The sequence below is a fragment of the Cotesia typhae genome, unplaced genomic scaffold, assembly GCF_013202065.1.
Source record: "Cotesia typhae breed Kobodo isofemale line unplaced genomic scaffold, CoteBio_Ctyphae scaffold_13, whole genome shotgun sequence".
NCBI lineage: Eukaryota > Metazoa > Arthropoda > Insecta > Hymenoptera > Braconidae > Cotesia > Cotesia typhae.
The window spans coordinates 6,426,799-6,444,813 of NW_027423774.1; the positions used below are offsets into that span (position 1 = coordinate 6,426,799).

General features: G+C 33.0%; 2 protein-coding genes and 1 long non-coding RNA gene across 5 annotated transcripts in view; 2 read left to right on the forward strand and 1 right to left on the reverse strand.

Moving 5' to 3' along the window:
* The window catches only part of LOC141535101 (kelch-like protein 20), a 63,266-nt gene extending 57,360 nt beyond the window's left edge, over positions 1 to 5,906 (forward strand). The window contains exon 11 of the transcript XR_012480549.1: positions 5,825 to 5,906. The gene's annotated coding sequence lies outside the window, so the exon portion shown is untranslated. The remainder of the gene's footprint in view (positions 1 to 5,824) is intronic.
* Positions 491 to 6,826, reverse strand: LOC141535332 (lactase/phlorizin hydrolase-like). The gene is made up of 13 exons (XM_074255200.1): positions 5,811 to 6,826; positions 5,609 to 5,742; positions 5,292 to 5,549; positions 5,053 to 5,233; positions 4,605 to 4,987; positions 3,470 to 3,850; positions 3,356 to 3,395; positions 2,301 to 2,621; positions 2,097 to 2,230; positions 1,775 to 2,032; positions 1,517 to 1,697; positions 1,010 to 1,392; positions 491 to 933 (listed from the first exon to the last, which is right to left on the reverse strand). The coding sequence occupies exons 1-13, from the start codon at positions 5,953 to 5,955 to the stop codon at positions 559 to 561; spliced, it is 3,174 nt and encodes a 1,057-aa protein (XP_074111301.1). The 5' UTR covers positions 5,956 to 6,826; the 3' UTR covers positions 491 to 558.
* A 5,903-nt stretch (positions 6,827 to 12,729) lies between these two features.
* The window catches only part of LOC141535105 (uncharacterized), a 232,519-nt gene continuing 227,233 nt past the window's right edge, over positions 12,730 to 18,015 (forward strand). For all 3 annotated transcript variants that reach the window (XR_012480550.1, XR_012480553.1, XR_012480551.1), the window contains exon 1: positions 12,730 to 12,807. This is a non-coding gene — a long non-coding RNA (uncharacterized LOC141535105). The remainder of the gene's footprint in view (positions 12,808 to 18,015) is intronic.

Genomic DNA, 18,015 nt, shown 5'->3' on the forward strand with positions numbered 1-18,015 from the left:
AGTTAATATACGAAGGATATATGTAATGCAAAAAGGTCCGATAGTATCGGACGGGACCCCCGCGGGTAAATCATCGACGTAGGCGGATCCAACTGATCGATCGCGGCAGCGAGGATGACGATCCGCGTATCATTCGTAATGATCTTAATCAAGCGTTGCATCATATTGGTGCCTCACTCTTCTATCCGTAAGTTACTACAAGTACTTTGTAAGTGGTTGTGCAGAGTGGTATATATTTAAACGATGTAAATACCTTCCCAGGCTTATGACTATTCCGCTGCATTCAGAATCTTTAATGGAAGAAGCTGATATCAGCTCTCTCACTTCAGATCTATTGATATTTATTTATATATGACCTTCTTTTTTATTTTATTTTTTGTTGATTGGAAAAAAAAAAAAAATTTTTTTTATCGATCGAAATTATTGATTGACTTTTTATGGTAATTACTTCTATTTATGTGTTGTACATCTAATTACTGTATTTAAAGAATTTAATTTTGCAATTTTTTTAATTATACAATTTTTTTTTTTTTAATTTAATTGAATGTAAAAAACATTTTAGGAAACAAGAGTAAAAGAATGTTCGACGGATTTTTTTTTATAAATTTCACTTATTACTTTCGAAGATAATTTTGGTATTCTAGTCAATTCAGGATCTGTAAAGTTGATAGAAAAAATTCCGTATCTTTTGGAGTAGCCTCTGGTCCATTCAAAACTGTCAGTAAGTGACCAGGAAAAATATCCGCGGATATTAACACCCTCAGAAATGAGTTTTAGTACGTAATAAAGAGTGTGGTGATAAAAAATCGCTCGCTCTTTATCGTGTAGCTCTCCACTATCTTCGTAACCGCTTTTGGTGATAATGATGGAGGGAATACTTTTGTACACTTTTAACACGTGTTTTATCGCTTTTGCCATGTCTTCAGGCGTACGCTGACAAAAAATAAAGACTTAAATTAATTGATTATTTATTAAATCGTAAAAGTAACTGGAAATTAAAAAAAATTACTCTAGCCTTAGGCGTTGCTGAAAAAATTGATGTCATTCCTGTATCCTCCGTAAAAGAAACACTTTTATTGAGATGATGAGGCAATTTTTTAATAATCACTGAATGATTAAAACTAATCCCCAAAAAATCTGCTGAATTTTGAATCATATTAATTTGATTCTTCGTAAAATGTGGCAATCGCGATTGTGAAAATCTCTGTTTGCGACTGAGTTCACGTACCCGATGCTTCATAGTATGCAAATAGTCACCGTGCTTTCCAAAAATTGGGTGAAGGAACCAACTGTTCCAAAACTCCCAGGATAATGTCGCTCCATGAACTTCGGTGGTTTTATTTGCATGTTCGGCAATTTGCCACGTTAAAAATAATTCGATTCCTATGTAGCCTAAAACATCGGTTGATTCAACATTTTTTAGTCTTACAATTGAATTGGCTTAATGGTAAACGTAATAATAGACAATTAACTATTGTTTTTTTAGTTAATGACAAAATAGATAAGACAAAAAAACCGTTATGCTGCTGATGAAATTCTTGGTGATACATCCGGTAGGTTTTGGCGTGAGCTATTAAAGCGTGATGACCACATAGATAATCCCCAATGCCCGACTGATTGAATCCAGGTGCAAAGTCTCCGTTGTATCCAAAATAACACATCACCGACGGCTCGGCTATTGTTATCCAATATTTAACCTTTAATTTACGCATAAATTTAGGTGTAATCAAAAATCAAAACAGGCTTTTGATGGTTATCTGTGCTTTAGGATTACCCGATCTCCGAATGCGGTGAAGAGAACTTTGGCGTAATCGACAAACCAGTTGACGATCAAAGGATTCGCCCATCCTCCTAGCTCTTGTAATTTTTGAGGTAAATCCCAGTGATAAATTGTGACTACAGGTGTTATATTTTGCTCCGTCATTTCATTGATTACATTTTCGTAATATTGGATCCCTTCAAAATTAATATAATCACTGAATCCGGTAGGCAAGATCCTCGGCCATGATATTGATATTCTGTAGGAATTTCCCTGAATATTTCAAGCAAAAGTTTATTCTTTAAAATTTTATTGATTTTAAGTAAATTTGACTTACGTTAATCTGTTTAATGAGATTAATGTCTGTTTTGTACATGTTGTAAGCATTTGTTGCAACGTCGGCATTGGTCTTATCATTTACTGCATTCGGATTCTGATGAATCATTCTGTCCCAAATTGACTCTCCTTTTTCTATTATTATGCAATAAATTGAGAAAATTTGTAATTAGCTAGTTAATAATTAGATTGAGGATTTACTTACGTGATAAATTCCAGGCTCCTTCGGTTTGAAATGCCGAAGAACCTGCGCCGAGCAGAAAATAATTAGGAAAGTTTGTTTTAACGGTTGCATTTTCTTCTTTAATTTGAAACTTAATATTTTCTGTTTTTGCCGCAAATATTTGAAGTAATATCAAGAAGCCGATTAAGTAAATTAATTCATTCATTATGATTTTATACTTTATACTATAGCAAAATATACAGCTTTTATCGCTTACTATTAACGCGTGCTGTTTGTTACAATAGTTCAAAAATAAAATTAAAGTCAATAAATGCAAAGCAATATTTATGTGGAGTGATACTTCTTATCTAACGAGTTTTTAATGATGTCGTTTTTACTTACTTTACGAATTATTTTTTTATTTTTAAAATGAAATTTAAAATTGTTTTATGGAAATTTTCGATGCTTAATTTAATGAAAATACTTTGTCATTTTTTTTTTTTTTTTTTTTTTTCAATATTAATAGGATAAAAATAAAGGTAGTATTTTTTTTTATTAATGAAATAATTTGTACAATAACACTTTTAAATAAAAAAATTATCGAATGGGTTAAATTGAGCAATTATAAAGGAATTTAATTAGTTAAATTATTTTAACTTGTTTTTTTGATGATTTCATACAAGCGACAAATAATTCTGATAAAATATAAAATTTTATTACAGGCGCTTTTGGTATCAGTAATTATATTTCAGTACTTTAACAAGAATAAAATTATGATTACTTAGATAAAAACTTTTTCAATTTGTCTTCAAACTTTTGCTTGTAATTCTTCTGAAATAGTTTATAAAGAGCTACGGAAAGTTTTAAAAAATTAGTCGCATTCCTGTATTTTATAAAAAAGATATTGATTTTTGATATAATGTGTGTTCATGCTTTACTAAATTGATTCTTCAGAGACGAACAACTCTTTTAGTAAATAATCTTATCTGGTTTCGTAAGCAGCTGATGTTACAACTAACTGATAATTTGCTTCCTAAATATTAAAATGTCTCAATTCGAGCCCACTTGACCTTGATATTTATTTGGAAGTAAATAACCAAAAGTTTCTCTAAAAAACATCCAAATCAATGATTGTAACTAATTAAAAAATGATAAACACTCCATCAATAAATTTTTATATTTCATAATGATACAAAGTATCTTTTTCAAACAGCTGTTATGTTGATGGTAGTCGAAAAAGACGAAGGAACAATTTTGGATTTATAAATTTGAGTTATGAGTTTTGACGACAATTTAGGAGTTCGCGTTCGTTTTGGATCCGTTAAATTAACGGAAATAATTCCGAATTTTTCTGTGTAGCCGTTGCTCCATTCAAAATTGTCCAGAAGTGACCAAGCGAAGTATCCGCGAATGTTTAGTCCTTCTTCAAGCAATTTCGTGACTTCAGTAAGATGAAGGAGGTAGTATTCGGCTCTATTCACGTCGTTTAAGCCTCCGACGTCCCAGTAGCCATTTTCAGTGATATAAATTTCCGGAATTTTGAACTTTTTATTGATATATCTCATTATTTTTGACATGGCCCATGGCGTACACTTAAAATACAAAAAATATTGATAGCATATTAATTAATAATAAAAAAGCAATTCGGCAGCCGAAATGGAAGTAGATTTCATAATTTATTACTAAATGCCTAGAATTTCTGACACGATTGATTAAGGAAGATAATGAAGCATATGAATTGAAGCTTATTCAATAAGCTTTCAGATGCAATTTACGAAAAAAAACGAAGTTATCGCATTCAAAAGTTATTGTAAGAAAAACCAAAAAAAGTTGAATTTTTTCGCGATTTTTGAAATTTGTAATCTGCTCTTATTCGTGATCTACTTGATTGAGGGAAATAAATTAGCATGGAAATTGAAGGTTATTAAATAAGCTTCAAGATGCAATTTACAAAAATATGAAAAGTTATTGCATTCAAAATTTATTGCAAGAAAAAACCAAAAAAAGTTGAATTTTTCAAAATTTTTTGAAATTTTGAATCAGCTCGTATTTCTAAAATAACCGACCGATTCAGCTCATCCTCGAACTTAACCTCGATAATTATCCGTAGAATATGGACGCTAAGTTTAATAAAGATCCGTTAAAAATTGAGAGAGTTAGAGTAGAGACAAGGCCGGTTATATCGTATATATATAAATTTTTGAACCATATACATTTTTTTGACTCAGGTTGACGAGCTGAGTAAGAATATACAAAAATTTTTTGAAAATTCTGATATGAGGACCCATGCAATAGTTAGATTTCTATGAAATCTACTAAAAAATAATTAATTAAATAATGACTTACTCGATCTTTGGTAAAAGGTTTAGCAGTCATAATCATTCCAATATCGTGAACAAAAGATACGTTATTGATATCGTAATTAGTTAATTTAGTTTCGTATCGAGCTGCGTAGAAATTGAATCCCAAGTAGTCTGCTGAGTTTTTAACCAATTTTATCTCATCTTCAGTGAATTGAGGCAATCGTGATCGAGAAAATCCTTGAATATAACTGTAGTTAGCGATTCGGTTTTTCATATCTGGAGGGTAGTCGCCTTGATTAGAAAAAATCGGGTGTAATAACCAGCCGTACCAAAACTCCCATGACAATTTAGCTCCAGCTACTTCCTCAGGATCGTCGGGGTTTAGTGGAACTATCCAACCGAACGACATGACAAGGCCAAGCTTACCTAAATTTAATTATATTTTAATTAAACATTCGATATAATATTAATCAAGTTTAATAAAGTAAAACCTTGTTGCAAGTTTTCAAATTCCTCTTGGTACATTTTGTACGTTTTAGCATGAGCAAGCAAAGCATTGTGACCACAAGTATAATCTCCTCGTCCAGATTTATCGAGTCCGGGGGCATATATGCCTAAGTAACCGATGATACAAAAGATATTCGGCTCATTTAGGGTTATCCAATGCTTCACCTGATCAAAAGTAATCATTAAATTTTGAAAAAATTTTTTTTAATCATTCAACACTTACCCTATCTCCGAACTCACTGAAGACAACTCTCGCGTACTCGACAAACCAGTTAGAAATTTCTGGATTCTCCCACCCACCCAAATCTTGGAGATTTTGAGGCAAATCCCAGTGGTAAATTGTAACAAGCGGCGTGATATTTTTCTCAAGCATTTCATTTATTACATTATTGTAGTATTGGATTCCTTCCTTGTTTATCGAATTATTGAAACCATTTGGCAGAATTCTCGGCCATGATAAAGAAATTCTGTAAGCGTTTGCCTGAAATTTTTTATAATTTTTTAATAATTATTATTATACTCAATTTAATGAAAACTTACTCCAATCTGTTGAATTAGTTCAATGTCCTCTTTGTATTGATAGTAAGAATTATCAGCAATATCTCCATTACTTCTATCGACAATTTTATGTGGCCTTTGGTGAGTCATTCTGTCCCAAATCGACTCACCTTTATCTGAAATTTATTTCTCACATTATTTTTCGCCAAAAATAATTATTGAGACTATGATTAATATTTTATACTTGAAACATTCCAGGCTCCTTCAATTTGGTAAGCCGCCGTAGCAACTCCGAGAATAAAGTCATCAGGGAATCGATTTTCACCTTCATGGGTTCCAGCACTACTTCCAATTATTGTCAAGGTAAGAATCAAATTAATTATATTCATCTTAATGATTTAGACTTTAATTTTTCATGCCTGTCTTCCACTGCGATTGTTTTATTCCACGCAAAAAAATTTTATGAGTGGGGCTGTAAGAACAGATAACTCTTTATATATTGATACTGCTGTAAAAATGCCATATGGCGACAGAAGTTAATATTAGATAGCAGCAGCGACTTTTTATAGTGCCCTCTGTCTGAATAAACTAGACATTTGACATTGTCATTGAACCAAAACCCGTAAAAAAAAGTTGATAATTACAGAAAGTAATTTCAAACTTTAATTTTAAAAATACTATTTCAAAACACTAGTTACATGATAATGAAAAAAAAAAAAAAATAAAAAACTTAAGAGTTTCACTTTAATTTAAAAAATTTCGCCTCAATAAATCAGTAACAGTATTAAATCATTAATTTTATATCCTCTTAAGTGATTTACTAATTTTCTGATCGGACAAACATTTGATTAATTGCTCATTTAAAAGTACTTAGATCAAACTAATGAGATTTTTTTCTGTGCGTTATACAACTTTATTATGAACGTTCTTCTTTAAAAAATTCCATATTTCTCTAATCTCGTAGTCCTATAATCTAATCTGCCCTCGTAAATCACGAGAGACTACCAATATGTCATTCTAAAGATTTAAATGGTCAATTTGAAGGTCCTTTTAGTGCCGACAGTTTATCTCTAAAAGAAACAGCCGAAAAATTCTTTCAAATTTAAAAAATTACATAATTTTCTCAAGAAGAAATATTTAAGTAAGTTGATAAAAAATTGATCAATTTACTTAAATATGTCAATTTCTAATCTACATAATAATTACCAATGTATTGTGTATAAATTTGTTGTTTATCGTCCATCGACATAAATTTATTATCATTTTTAATATTGTAACATAACAGATAATTCAAAGATGGAATCAAACAATCGATTGTAGGCTTTAATCATACACGTAAAATCATTATATCGCAATTAAAAATTAAACGATTATAAGATTACTTGAAAACGATAACCAATATATTTTAAAAGCAGCATCAATATCAGCGTAGAGTATCTGTATCTATATCCGTATTCAGTATTCTGTGTAAGATATAAATATGTGTGGTGTATGAGAGACTCAAGTGTTGGGTTGTGAGTCTTGGAAAGCGGGAACTGGCGTACCGAATTGATGCACACGAAACGGCATGCCCGGAATGTTATAATCGCAAACCTTTGAACCCAAAGCCAAGAACTCCCACACCCCGTTCTCTCGCAAGTCTAGTCAACTTTTCTCTCCTTCTTTATCCTTTTCTTCGCCTTCATCTTAAAGCTGTCTTGTCTTTCTCCATCTACATCACATCATCTTCAACCACCATCAGTACATGTATATCAGCAAAGTTTTCATCCTCCAGAAATTGCTCATTTTTTTTTTTTTTTTTTTTTCTACAATATTTTAACTAAATAAAAATCCAGTAGAGCAAAAAAAATAAAATAAATAAGAGATTAAATAATAACGTTTTATTATATTGGTATATGGAGCCCGGAGCAATTCGAGGGGATATCTTAATTATCGAGGGGAAATTAATTACAACGACGCCCACCGTGGACCCTATGGCGGGAGAGTATTGTGAGGGTGGGCGGTGTTGGTGTGTATCAAAATCGTACCACGAGAATTTGCACGAGGATGATAATTTGATAACGACTAAGACGACATGGAGGATACAAAACGACTCCCTAGGGGGCTGTCGTGGGAGTGGGACACAGCCAGTTGCCGGTTGCTTTCTATACGTATATTATAATATAAATATATATACTTAAAATTTATTCTCGGGACCTGTTTACATGACCTGATACCACTTTTCATAAAACAATTATCTCAACATAAACTTTTAATCAAGATAACCCCAGAAAAATAAATAAATAAACAGAAAAAATGTCCAGCGAGTGGATTGCGGAAAAAAAAAATAATAATAATGATAATAGTATTTATTATTTTTTGTCCAGTCAATAAATTAAACAAACAAGGCATTAATTTAATCCATGTCATAAAAAATGAATTTTAAAAATGCACCTTCCGTGTACTAGTGCACACAACAAAACATTTAACGTTACCAGTATAAATATAAGTACGAGTATGTTTATAAGGCCGTAGCATCATCTACATGAATTTCGCGGTCTCGACTCACGCGCGAGCGTATATTATTAATTGTTTCATCGCCGCCTCGTTCGGTGCCTCCCCCGAGCACGACTAAGCAAATACAAGAGGCGTAACCGACGGAGTGATGTACGAGCTTAAAAGCTGCTCTCGAGTATCAGCCAACAACAGCAGGCAACTCTCCCCAAAGGCCATGCTCTTCTTGCTGCTCCTTCCTTATTTTTTAACCGAGAAGAACAAAATAAATAAAACAAAACAAAACAAAACAAAACAAAACCCCTTTATACTTTATACAATTTTGTTCCTCGTACTCGGCTTGCTTCTTTATCTTACGCCGGATTGTAATTTAAGGCTGGGCTTTTCCGGCTCTGAAAACGTAATTGGTTTGAGCGTGGATCCTCTGATGCACGATAACACTCTTATAAATGGATCCGTGTATTAAAAATAAAAATATAACCAAGTTAATAGTACGAAGAAGATCAGAAAATATTATTTTTTTTATCTTCTCACAATTTCGCGCCCTCGATTCCTATCTTCTTCTTCCCTTGCTCGCTAATTTTGAGATCGTTTCTCAAAGCACACGCGAATGGACAGAGCATGTTCGATTTAAAGTTCGGATGTACTCAGAGACTTAACTTATATTGTGAACGAGGTGCAAATCGAGCATTAAATAAATGAATGCTCGTTATTTTCTTGGGATAATTCCTCGGCTCTTGAGTTATTCTTTAACGAGTGAGTTATTGTGAGATCAATATGAGAAAGGATTAAATCAGAGATCAGAGGCTCACTCTCGATTATTTACAATTAAATAAACACATTAGTAATTAAATATTTTTTTTTCTCAATCTTATACCTCTATCTCGTTAACTTTTAATCTCGTTGATGTTGATACACTGGTGGATCTTGTTAATAAGTGTTGTTATTTTATTTTTTTCTCAACAACTCGGCATATAAATTGATATGCTTAATGATTTTCTGAGAATATAATCTAACTTTGTATTTAATATATTGTAAGCAAATCAAACGGAAAATTACCGTGGAGGGAACGAGAGAGAGAGAGAGAGAGAGAGAGAGAGAGAGGAGTGATTATAATTATGCTCTGATATTATGACTGTGAGGAAAATCCGGGCTCGCAGTACCAGCTTGTGTGAATATAATTGCAATCAATCCGAGAGACCAGAATTACTAGTTTTAATTTACTATTTTTTTATTATTATTATTTCATAACGCAACATCGTCGTTAGATATGATATATGATATATTGTATATTACACTGATGAGCACTAAAGAAAAACACATATATTATTTGTTGTTGATGTTATTGTTATTGTAATTGCTGTAGTAGGACACGTGTAATCATTAGATTGTCGTATTTATCGAGGAAATATAATAAAATAAAATATCTTCAAGGGTGTACGTACAGCGTCAATGTTAAAGTGAGTAAAGTATAATAAATGTGGATATTAATTACAAGTTTATAGGACAGGAATAATAATAATAAATATAATAATGGGCAGCAAAGGGCAACAAATAAAATATTTAACCGGGTATTCAGTGAAGGTTTAGTTGGATGAATCAGCCGAGTCATGTTGTTCGTGGACGTGAATGTGCTCGAGGAACGGTTAGGTACAACGGTGCAAAGAGTAACGATGGAAAATAGATGACAGTAGACAAAGTTCCAATGTTAGCCGGGTGATTTCGCCAATAAAGCTTTTCTAGACTTGCTTCACCGATACGACTCAAGAGATGGATTTATGTCGGCGTCATTAGGGGTTAATTATACGCCTTGTCAGCCAGCTGATGCGCTCCGAACAACCTCAAGAAGACGAACAAGTAACAGTACTAAGGAGGACAACAGCAACATCTGAAGCTAAAGAAGAGTAAGAAGAAGAAGAAGAAGAAGAAGAAGAAGAGGCAACAAAACAACAAGAGACTTATTCTCAGTTCCACTTGCCCGATAAAAAAATACTAAAACACCAGCAGCGCTTTCTTCCTACGCAGAATCTTGATTTACACTTAACTTTAACAGTAAGTGTCTTAGTTCCCAGTGCGTTCCTCTGCCAATGTACTGAGCCTACCGAGATCTCAGTGATCTACGATCAAATAATACACCATCGGAAAGCATTCATTTGTAACCCATATAAATATATATATATATATATATATATATATATATATATATATATATATATATATATATATATATATATATATATATATATATTCTTCAGCTCACGTATGACTGTCAGCGTAAGACAATCTTTTAAATTCCAAAGAGTTTAAGACACTTGGCATGGTAATCACGCGTACAGATCATCAAACTTTCCTCATTCCGTTCGGAACTGTCTATATGGTATGCCGGCTCGGGATCATCACATGTGATGCAAAGTCGGCTGGAATACTACTTAGAACATCAAAGACATCATCATCATCATAATTATTGCAAGAAGAAAAAGACTGCTGAAGGTCTCTATCGATGCAAAATCTCGGGTAAAAAAATGGCAGACCTAGAAAAAACTCGAGCCAAACGACTCACTCATGACGTTAACGCGGACATCACGTAGCACCTTAATGCCAAATGTAGTATCCATTGTGTTGCCTTATAAGTTTAGAGCATTACTATCAAACTCGTGGATCCGCTTAATCCAGAAATCTCAACTAAGTCGGTACCCTTAATACCCGACATAACGTCTTCAACCCTTCTTCTACCTCCGTGGGAAACGGCCGCTAATATACATACGCCGTACTCGACTCAGCGGATAACTTTACTCGTACGCAAAGGAGAAACTCACGCATGCATCATAAACGCAGACAGGTCTGAGGTCGAATTACTTCCACACAGCTCGGAACCAGAAATTACTTCAACTTTCGCTTAAACTCAATATTATTCATTTATTCCTTTTGTATCAGGCGCTAATTCCACCGTGACTAATTTAGTGTCAATTGATAATTAAACGTGCGAATAGCTAATTTCCTCTCAGTGAAATCTAATTCTAATTCGAGTTCTAACGAAGGTGGTCAGGGTGCCGTAGGGAATCGCTCGAGTTAGAGGAATGCACATTTCTGGTGCTCGCCCACACCAGCCGGTAGGTCCGATTGTTCTCAGGATCTCCTCGGATAGGAACTGTTAGACTCTTTCTTATTCCCTTGTATATTAGCCCAGCCTTCAACCTGGATACCAGCACAGGATACCCGACATAGTTAGCCTCGGGCGCGAGAATCACTTACTCTTGCATTATTGGTTTCAAGAGTTTCTTTGTTGCATTCAGATGAATATATTCGTGAGCCGATCTCGACCAGCTGAGCTGAGCGGTATTCTCTTGGCTCTCCTTAAGATCCTGCAATGCGTTTCTCTCGTTGTCGCTGGTTCTCGATTCGTAGTGTCTATTCCCGAGGACGTGGCAAGTCTCACCCACGCCTTGCTTCGGCTACATCTGAGACCAGCCACCAGCGAGTCTCTCACCGGATTTCAAATTAGCCTATGTCTTTTCGCCTGCACACCTGTCGACATATTTATTACAATGCAAATGGAAATTATTATTTTTTCTTCAGCTCCTTCTTTCCCTTCTTTCATCCACTGACTATGTCAGTATTTTTCATTAGACGGTCTGTATTTACAACCACTGGATCTTTGACAGACTAACTATCGTCTAACTGGATGGAGATGAGTTATCGCCGTTCTCGAGCATATTATTTTGACTAAGCACGATCAGACAATTCGCTGATTATCAGTGTAGACCGTTTTTATCCGAGAAGATCAGGGAAATCGGTACTAACTCTCTGTAATATAAATATACGGACGTATTTCAGTTATTCGTAAATCGAGATTGGCTTTGTGGCCTGCCGTCTGAATCATTCTATCTATCTGTGGTGTAAATATCATCACCATCTCTTTTATAACAACACCAGCAGTAACAATAACTCGGTGAAGATGTTGTTATCGTCGCGAGACCTAATAACAAGCCGATCTCACTTCTCGGTTGCCCTGCATCCTTTCTCATTTAAATTCTCAGATTCTACTGATCATTTACGTATCCAGCGCAACAAAACCAAACAAAAGAAATAAAACCACCAAACCACTTGAACCCACTGAGAATTTTTTTTTTCTTTTAATCCACGAGAAAGTTTTTTAACTTATCCTGTAGAATAATAGATCACAGTAGGGGAAAAATTTCATTTCTTTTACACGATTACGATGAGAACTTTGCTGTTAAGTAAAATAACAACAAAATAATGGAAACAACTGTTTGCTTATAAAATAATTTTGCGGGCTGTGGATACCTCGAGACTGTAATTTACCGTCAGTTGATTTTAAGTTCCCAGTAAATTAATAAATATTATACTTGTAAATATTGTAATTTTAATTTATATTTATAAATATTTTTATCATTTTTAATACATTTTAACTCGTCGCCGTAGCTGGTGGTATTATTATTACTTGGTGCTTGGTTCGGCTAGCGGAGGATGGAGGATGAGTTAGTTGAAACAGGTTGAAAGAAGAATCGAGGTCCGAGGTGGTTCCAATCTCAAGCATGAGTTACGACTGACCCCATAAATCCATACAGGTCACCCAGTAATTGGCGGGGCCCAATTCTCGCACCCAATCAGCGCTTTACCTCTGATGTACGATGACGTCATGTATTACCAACGATTTACACGGGAAAATTAGAGTCCACTTCTATCCCGGGTATTCTCAAATCAACATTCAACATTATACATTATCGGTAAATACCTACATATATATACATCAAAGATCCACCCGATGATTGTCCAAGTTAAACTCCAGTACTTCGTGATGATTTGCCCTCTACTGTTAAACTCCTTACTTTACTCTAGATTTATTTATCGTGATTTGATTTATCGTGATTCACGATCCCACTGAGAACTCGCTAAAATCGGTTACCAGCGTATTGAAACAAAAAAACCGAGAATTTATTTTATTTAATAGCATTTCTCTTTCTATTTATGTTTATGCTTCTATTAATAATAATAAACGTTTGCCGGATGGTTATATTGTTCGAGATTAAAATCAATTAAATTATTATTAAAACAGTTTGATATAAATTTAATTATAATAATTATTAAAGTTAGTAGATCGTCAATGGTGAATCATAGCTAGAAATCAGAATAACTATTAGGACTTTCTAAGAATTAATCATTAAGCGTCCGTTATTTTTATTAGTCGTTATTATAATGTATATCTCGGGATCTCTGCTAACTGATAGAATTTTTTTTTTTAATTTAGACGATATAACACAAGAATTGAATCGCGTCAAAGTTAATGATAACCTTGGACAGAATCGGGAGTATAGTAGCCGTATCTTTTTAGACCTATCTCTACGATAAACTCGATTTAGGGGGAGCTTATTCTTGTATATTAACAAAAAATTAAACTAGGAGTACAAAAAAAGGTCTGGTAATCCGGTTTGAGGTCACCCGATGAGCCGTCTCTGCTGTATACTTGTTACGGATGAGCATTAGAGTTAGAGTAAAAGTAATAAATAAGAAAGAAAAAGAATAAGAGAGTTGATATTAGTTTTTAAAAACTAAAATGAGTCGAGAGACAAGTGTATGGTACTGCTGGTAGAATAGAGTAGTATAGTGTGTCCCCACCGTTAATTTCTCTTGGTATTCTGTCCACCCAATGGCAATTAATTATCGGCGATCCGGTTTTTCGGGAATGCTCTTTTGATAGTACTCCTCACTCTTGTTGTTCTTAGTTAGTTGCTGGCTGTAAGTTGTTGTATTGGTTGGTGCTGATGCTGATGCTGATGCTGGATCCTGGATCCTCGATGCTGTTGTGTTGTTGTACGCCGTTACTATAATTCACGATGATCGTTAGTAATTTATTTAAAATATCTCTATATAAGTAGAAGTAGAGGTAAAGATAGAGTTAAGGACCTCCTCTCGGGTCTTCTTCGAGTTCGGAGGACTCTTAAGCTCGTTTCCGGTCTTAATAAAAAATTATTAGTGTCCAGAGGTAATTTTAATAGTTAATACTAAATCGTAACTCAGCTTTTATTTTTGCTGTTATTCTTGAATTACTGGATTTTACGAGTTGGCTCTATCTATTTTATTATTTTTATTTTATAAACCCAATAGTATTTTATCTTTTTTCATTTTTAAATTCCTTTTTATCATTTACTCGATTATTGCGCGCTGATACTTACTATATGCCTACGGCTTACTCGTGTGGGCGAGGGGTCGTAGGTCAGACGCACCGGCCAGCGGCTCTCAATTCCGGATTCTCGTCCCTTTTCATTCATTATTTTTAACCTTTGTACCTCCCTTTATCTTATTTTATTTTTATTTCAAATTTTAAAAACAAATCGACTTTTTAATTATTAAATTTTTTGACTCTGCATTTTTTAAAAATTTTTATTAAAAAAAAAGTACAGTAATTAATTAGTTAGAAATTTTGGTAATTATTTACAAGTGGGGTCTAACATTTTAATTTTAATTTTTTTGAAAAAAATTTTTTTTTGGAAAATTTTGATATATATTTTTTTTTTGAAAAATACATATAAAAATGAACAGTTAAAAAAAAACCACAATTCTAACAAATTTCACAAATTTTCAAAAAAAATTATTAATTTTTAAAAAAATTGTGACATTCAAATTTTAAAAAAAATTTTTTTTTTTTATATACTTTTCAAAAAAAATATACCAAAAACATCAAAAAAAGATGAAATAGAAATTTTATTCAAAAATATGAGATCCAAAATTTATTCCAACTTTTGAAGGCAAATAAACTATTGAATTCTTTGTTTTTTCCTTTCAGGATATTTTCTATCATAAATGCGCCGTAAATACAAGCAGAATAAAAATAATAAAAAAATGTTAATTCTTCACCTAGATATGGCCAAAAATAGGGTGGATCCCACTTGTAAATAATTATAATACGGAAATTAGCGGCCAGCTGTCAATTTAAAAATTTTTTTTAACAAATTAATTACAATAAAAAAATGCTTCTAAAAATTTTCACTTGTAATTTTTATTAATTTTCACATGTGAAACTTTTTAATTAATTTTTTTTTTAATAATTTAATTGCTATAAAATTCTAAAAAAGTTTTTAACATCTGTCAACTTCAGTGTTATAAATAATTACCGAAAATTTTCTTTAAACAGATCATCATCTAAATGTTTAATACAGATTTGTAATAAAAAAAAAAAAAAAAACAAAAAAAATCTTTATCAACCACTGAAAAAATAAGCGTAGTTTGAATTGGTTTGCAGTGCTTTGTGGCTCGTAATTTAATACTTTTATTTCGGAATAATTTTAACGTGCAAGGGGATAATATAAAGTATGGTACTCCCGCAGAAGCAGTTACACTGATTGCCGTGTTTTAAGTCTCGAAAAGAACAACTACTCCTCCCGACAGTGGCCCGTGGGAACCGCGAGCCCGCAAACACCGCGGTCCACGTACGCGATGATGCTGTAGGTACTCTGGGGTCTGAACACACATAATAAAACATAAACAGGGAGCTGAGCCAAGAAAACAGAAAACAGAAAACATTAGTTGCGTACTGCTGAAAGTCTCAAGTCATCCGAATAGCCTAAAAGACTTCTGAGGGTGACTTGACTCATTCTATTCCGACTACTGATAAAGTATCTGAGCCTCGAGCCGGAAGTTTGTTGACAAAACCGTGCGAATATTAGGAACGTTTAATTTAAATGTTCTCTGTCAGGTTAAATTAAGTAACCAGTGATTCATTCTCTGGCGATCAACAACATCTCGGCTCTCCCATTACGCCTGTTGGCTATATACCATGCAGCCAAGCGGTGACTAATAAACTCTGCTCTTAGGGCGGGTATATATATATATATATATATATATATATATATATATATATATATATATATATATATATATACATTTATATATTATGTATTGGTATTACATTATATGGCAGGCCGAGTTTCGTAATTCAGTGTTTAAACGCGGTCAACAATGTCTAGTCAAGTATCAGGGACAAGCCTCACCCCTGCTCGTGGGTGATAGTGAGAATTATTTATTTTTGTTTTTAAAAAATAATTTGTCACCCACATAAATTTTCACAAGCTCACTTTTGAATTCTTCTCTTCTGAAATATTAAATTAGCGATTAAACAAAATGATAAAATACTTTCTATCGTATAATATAAAATAACAGGATAGTTAGCTAAAGGATAGGATCAAAAAATAATGATGATGATAATAATAATTAATAATATCGTAGATGATAAATATAAAAAAGGTACATAATATAAAATATAATATATAAAATTCTCATAATTAGCTCGTGAAAATATCTTGTGAGATGGATCATCATCTTAAGTCATGATAAACCACCGACAAACTCCCGGTAATTGGCTACCCGTTACATAATGTATAGAGCGACGATATTATCAATATAAATATATATATATATAGATATATATATTTTAAAAGCGCGTCAAGGAGGAATTGGTATTAATGTACCAGCGATATTAACGGAGTGATAGGAGCAATAAATAGGATCGTGAAAAGCTGAGCAATAATCTCTCTTTCTATTCTCTCGGGAGTTGACTATCCTTGTCTCGTTTCTGTATCAATGTTCGCCATCTATCTATCTGGCTCGGGCTCTAGCTCTGGATCTAGCGTGTTTCTATCCCGAGGTATAAAGTATGAGGTGTAGAATATTTAACACCGGCATCGCACACACAATCCGGCAATAACTACGGTAACTCGAGCGAGACCGTTACCGTTGTATCTATCAATTAAGCGATTTGTTTGAGGGTGGGCTTTTTTAAATGTTTTTATTCACACTGTTCTTGCCGAGTAAGTCGTTCTGTACTTCTGTGAGTTAAGGGTCTCTAATTTATTTATACTGGGCAGATATCACGCGTTAGATATATATCGTTAGCAAACTCCTCCGCGATCAGATACCATCGGCTTACTAAGATACCGATCGGCCAGCTGTTATGTCGAGTCTTTACTTGTTGGGTATCACACTTCTGTGTACTTTAACTCTACTTCAGGATAATTATCCAATCTACAGTACTTTATTGCACTGGATTATTTTCATTTTGTCAATTATTTTTTTCAAAAATTTATCTTGGCTCGAGAACAATATTTTTATCTACAGAAAATTCGGTAATTATTTACAAGTGGGGTCAACCCCATTTTGGGCCATAACTAAGCAAAAAATTGACATTTTCAAATTTTTTTTTATTCTGCTTGTTTTTACGACGAATTTATGATAAAAAATGTCGTAAAAAAAAAAAAAAATAAATAAATAAATAAACATTTCGATAGTTTTTTTGCCTTCAATAGTTGGAAAAAATTTTGGCTCTCATGTTTTTGTATAAAATTTATATTTTATTTTCTTTTGATTTTTTTTATATATATTTTTTTCGAAAAGTACATAAAAGAATGAACAATTAAAAAAACAAAGTTAAATATCACAATTTTCTAAAAAATTTATAATTTTTTTTAAACTTGTAAAATTTGTTAAAATTGTGATAATTAACGTTTTTTTTTTTTTTTGCATGCCTTAAGCGCGAAGCGCGCAGGTATGCTCTACTCTCGCCTAAAAATCGTGATTTTGAGTAAAACGTGATTTTCATAATTTTAACGAAAAAAATTATGGATAAAAAGCATATTGAAATAAATAATAATAACTCCCGAACATGTTAAAAAAATTTTCTTATCGATTAACTAAGAGTTCTCAGAAAAAACTCCTTTTTTTGATGAATTAAATGAATATGTGCTTGGTATTCACGGGAGCACTGGGCTTGATAACACTACAACTTTGTCAAAAATCACTTTTATGATTAAATTTTTTTTTAATTTTATTCCTGAGGATGTTTGTCAGAACCCTTGTTAAAATTGCGAGTCAAAATAATTCCGTTTTGATACAATTAATTTTTTTCGATTGTCAGTTCTGTTACTTTTCTGCGATTTCGGCAG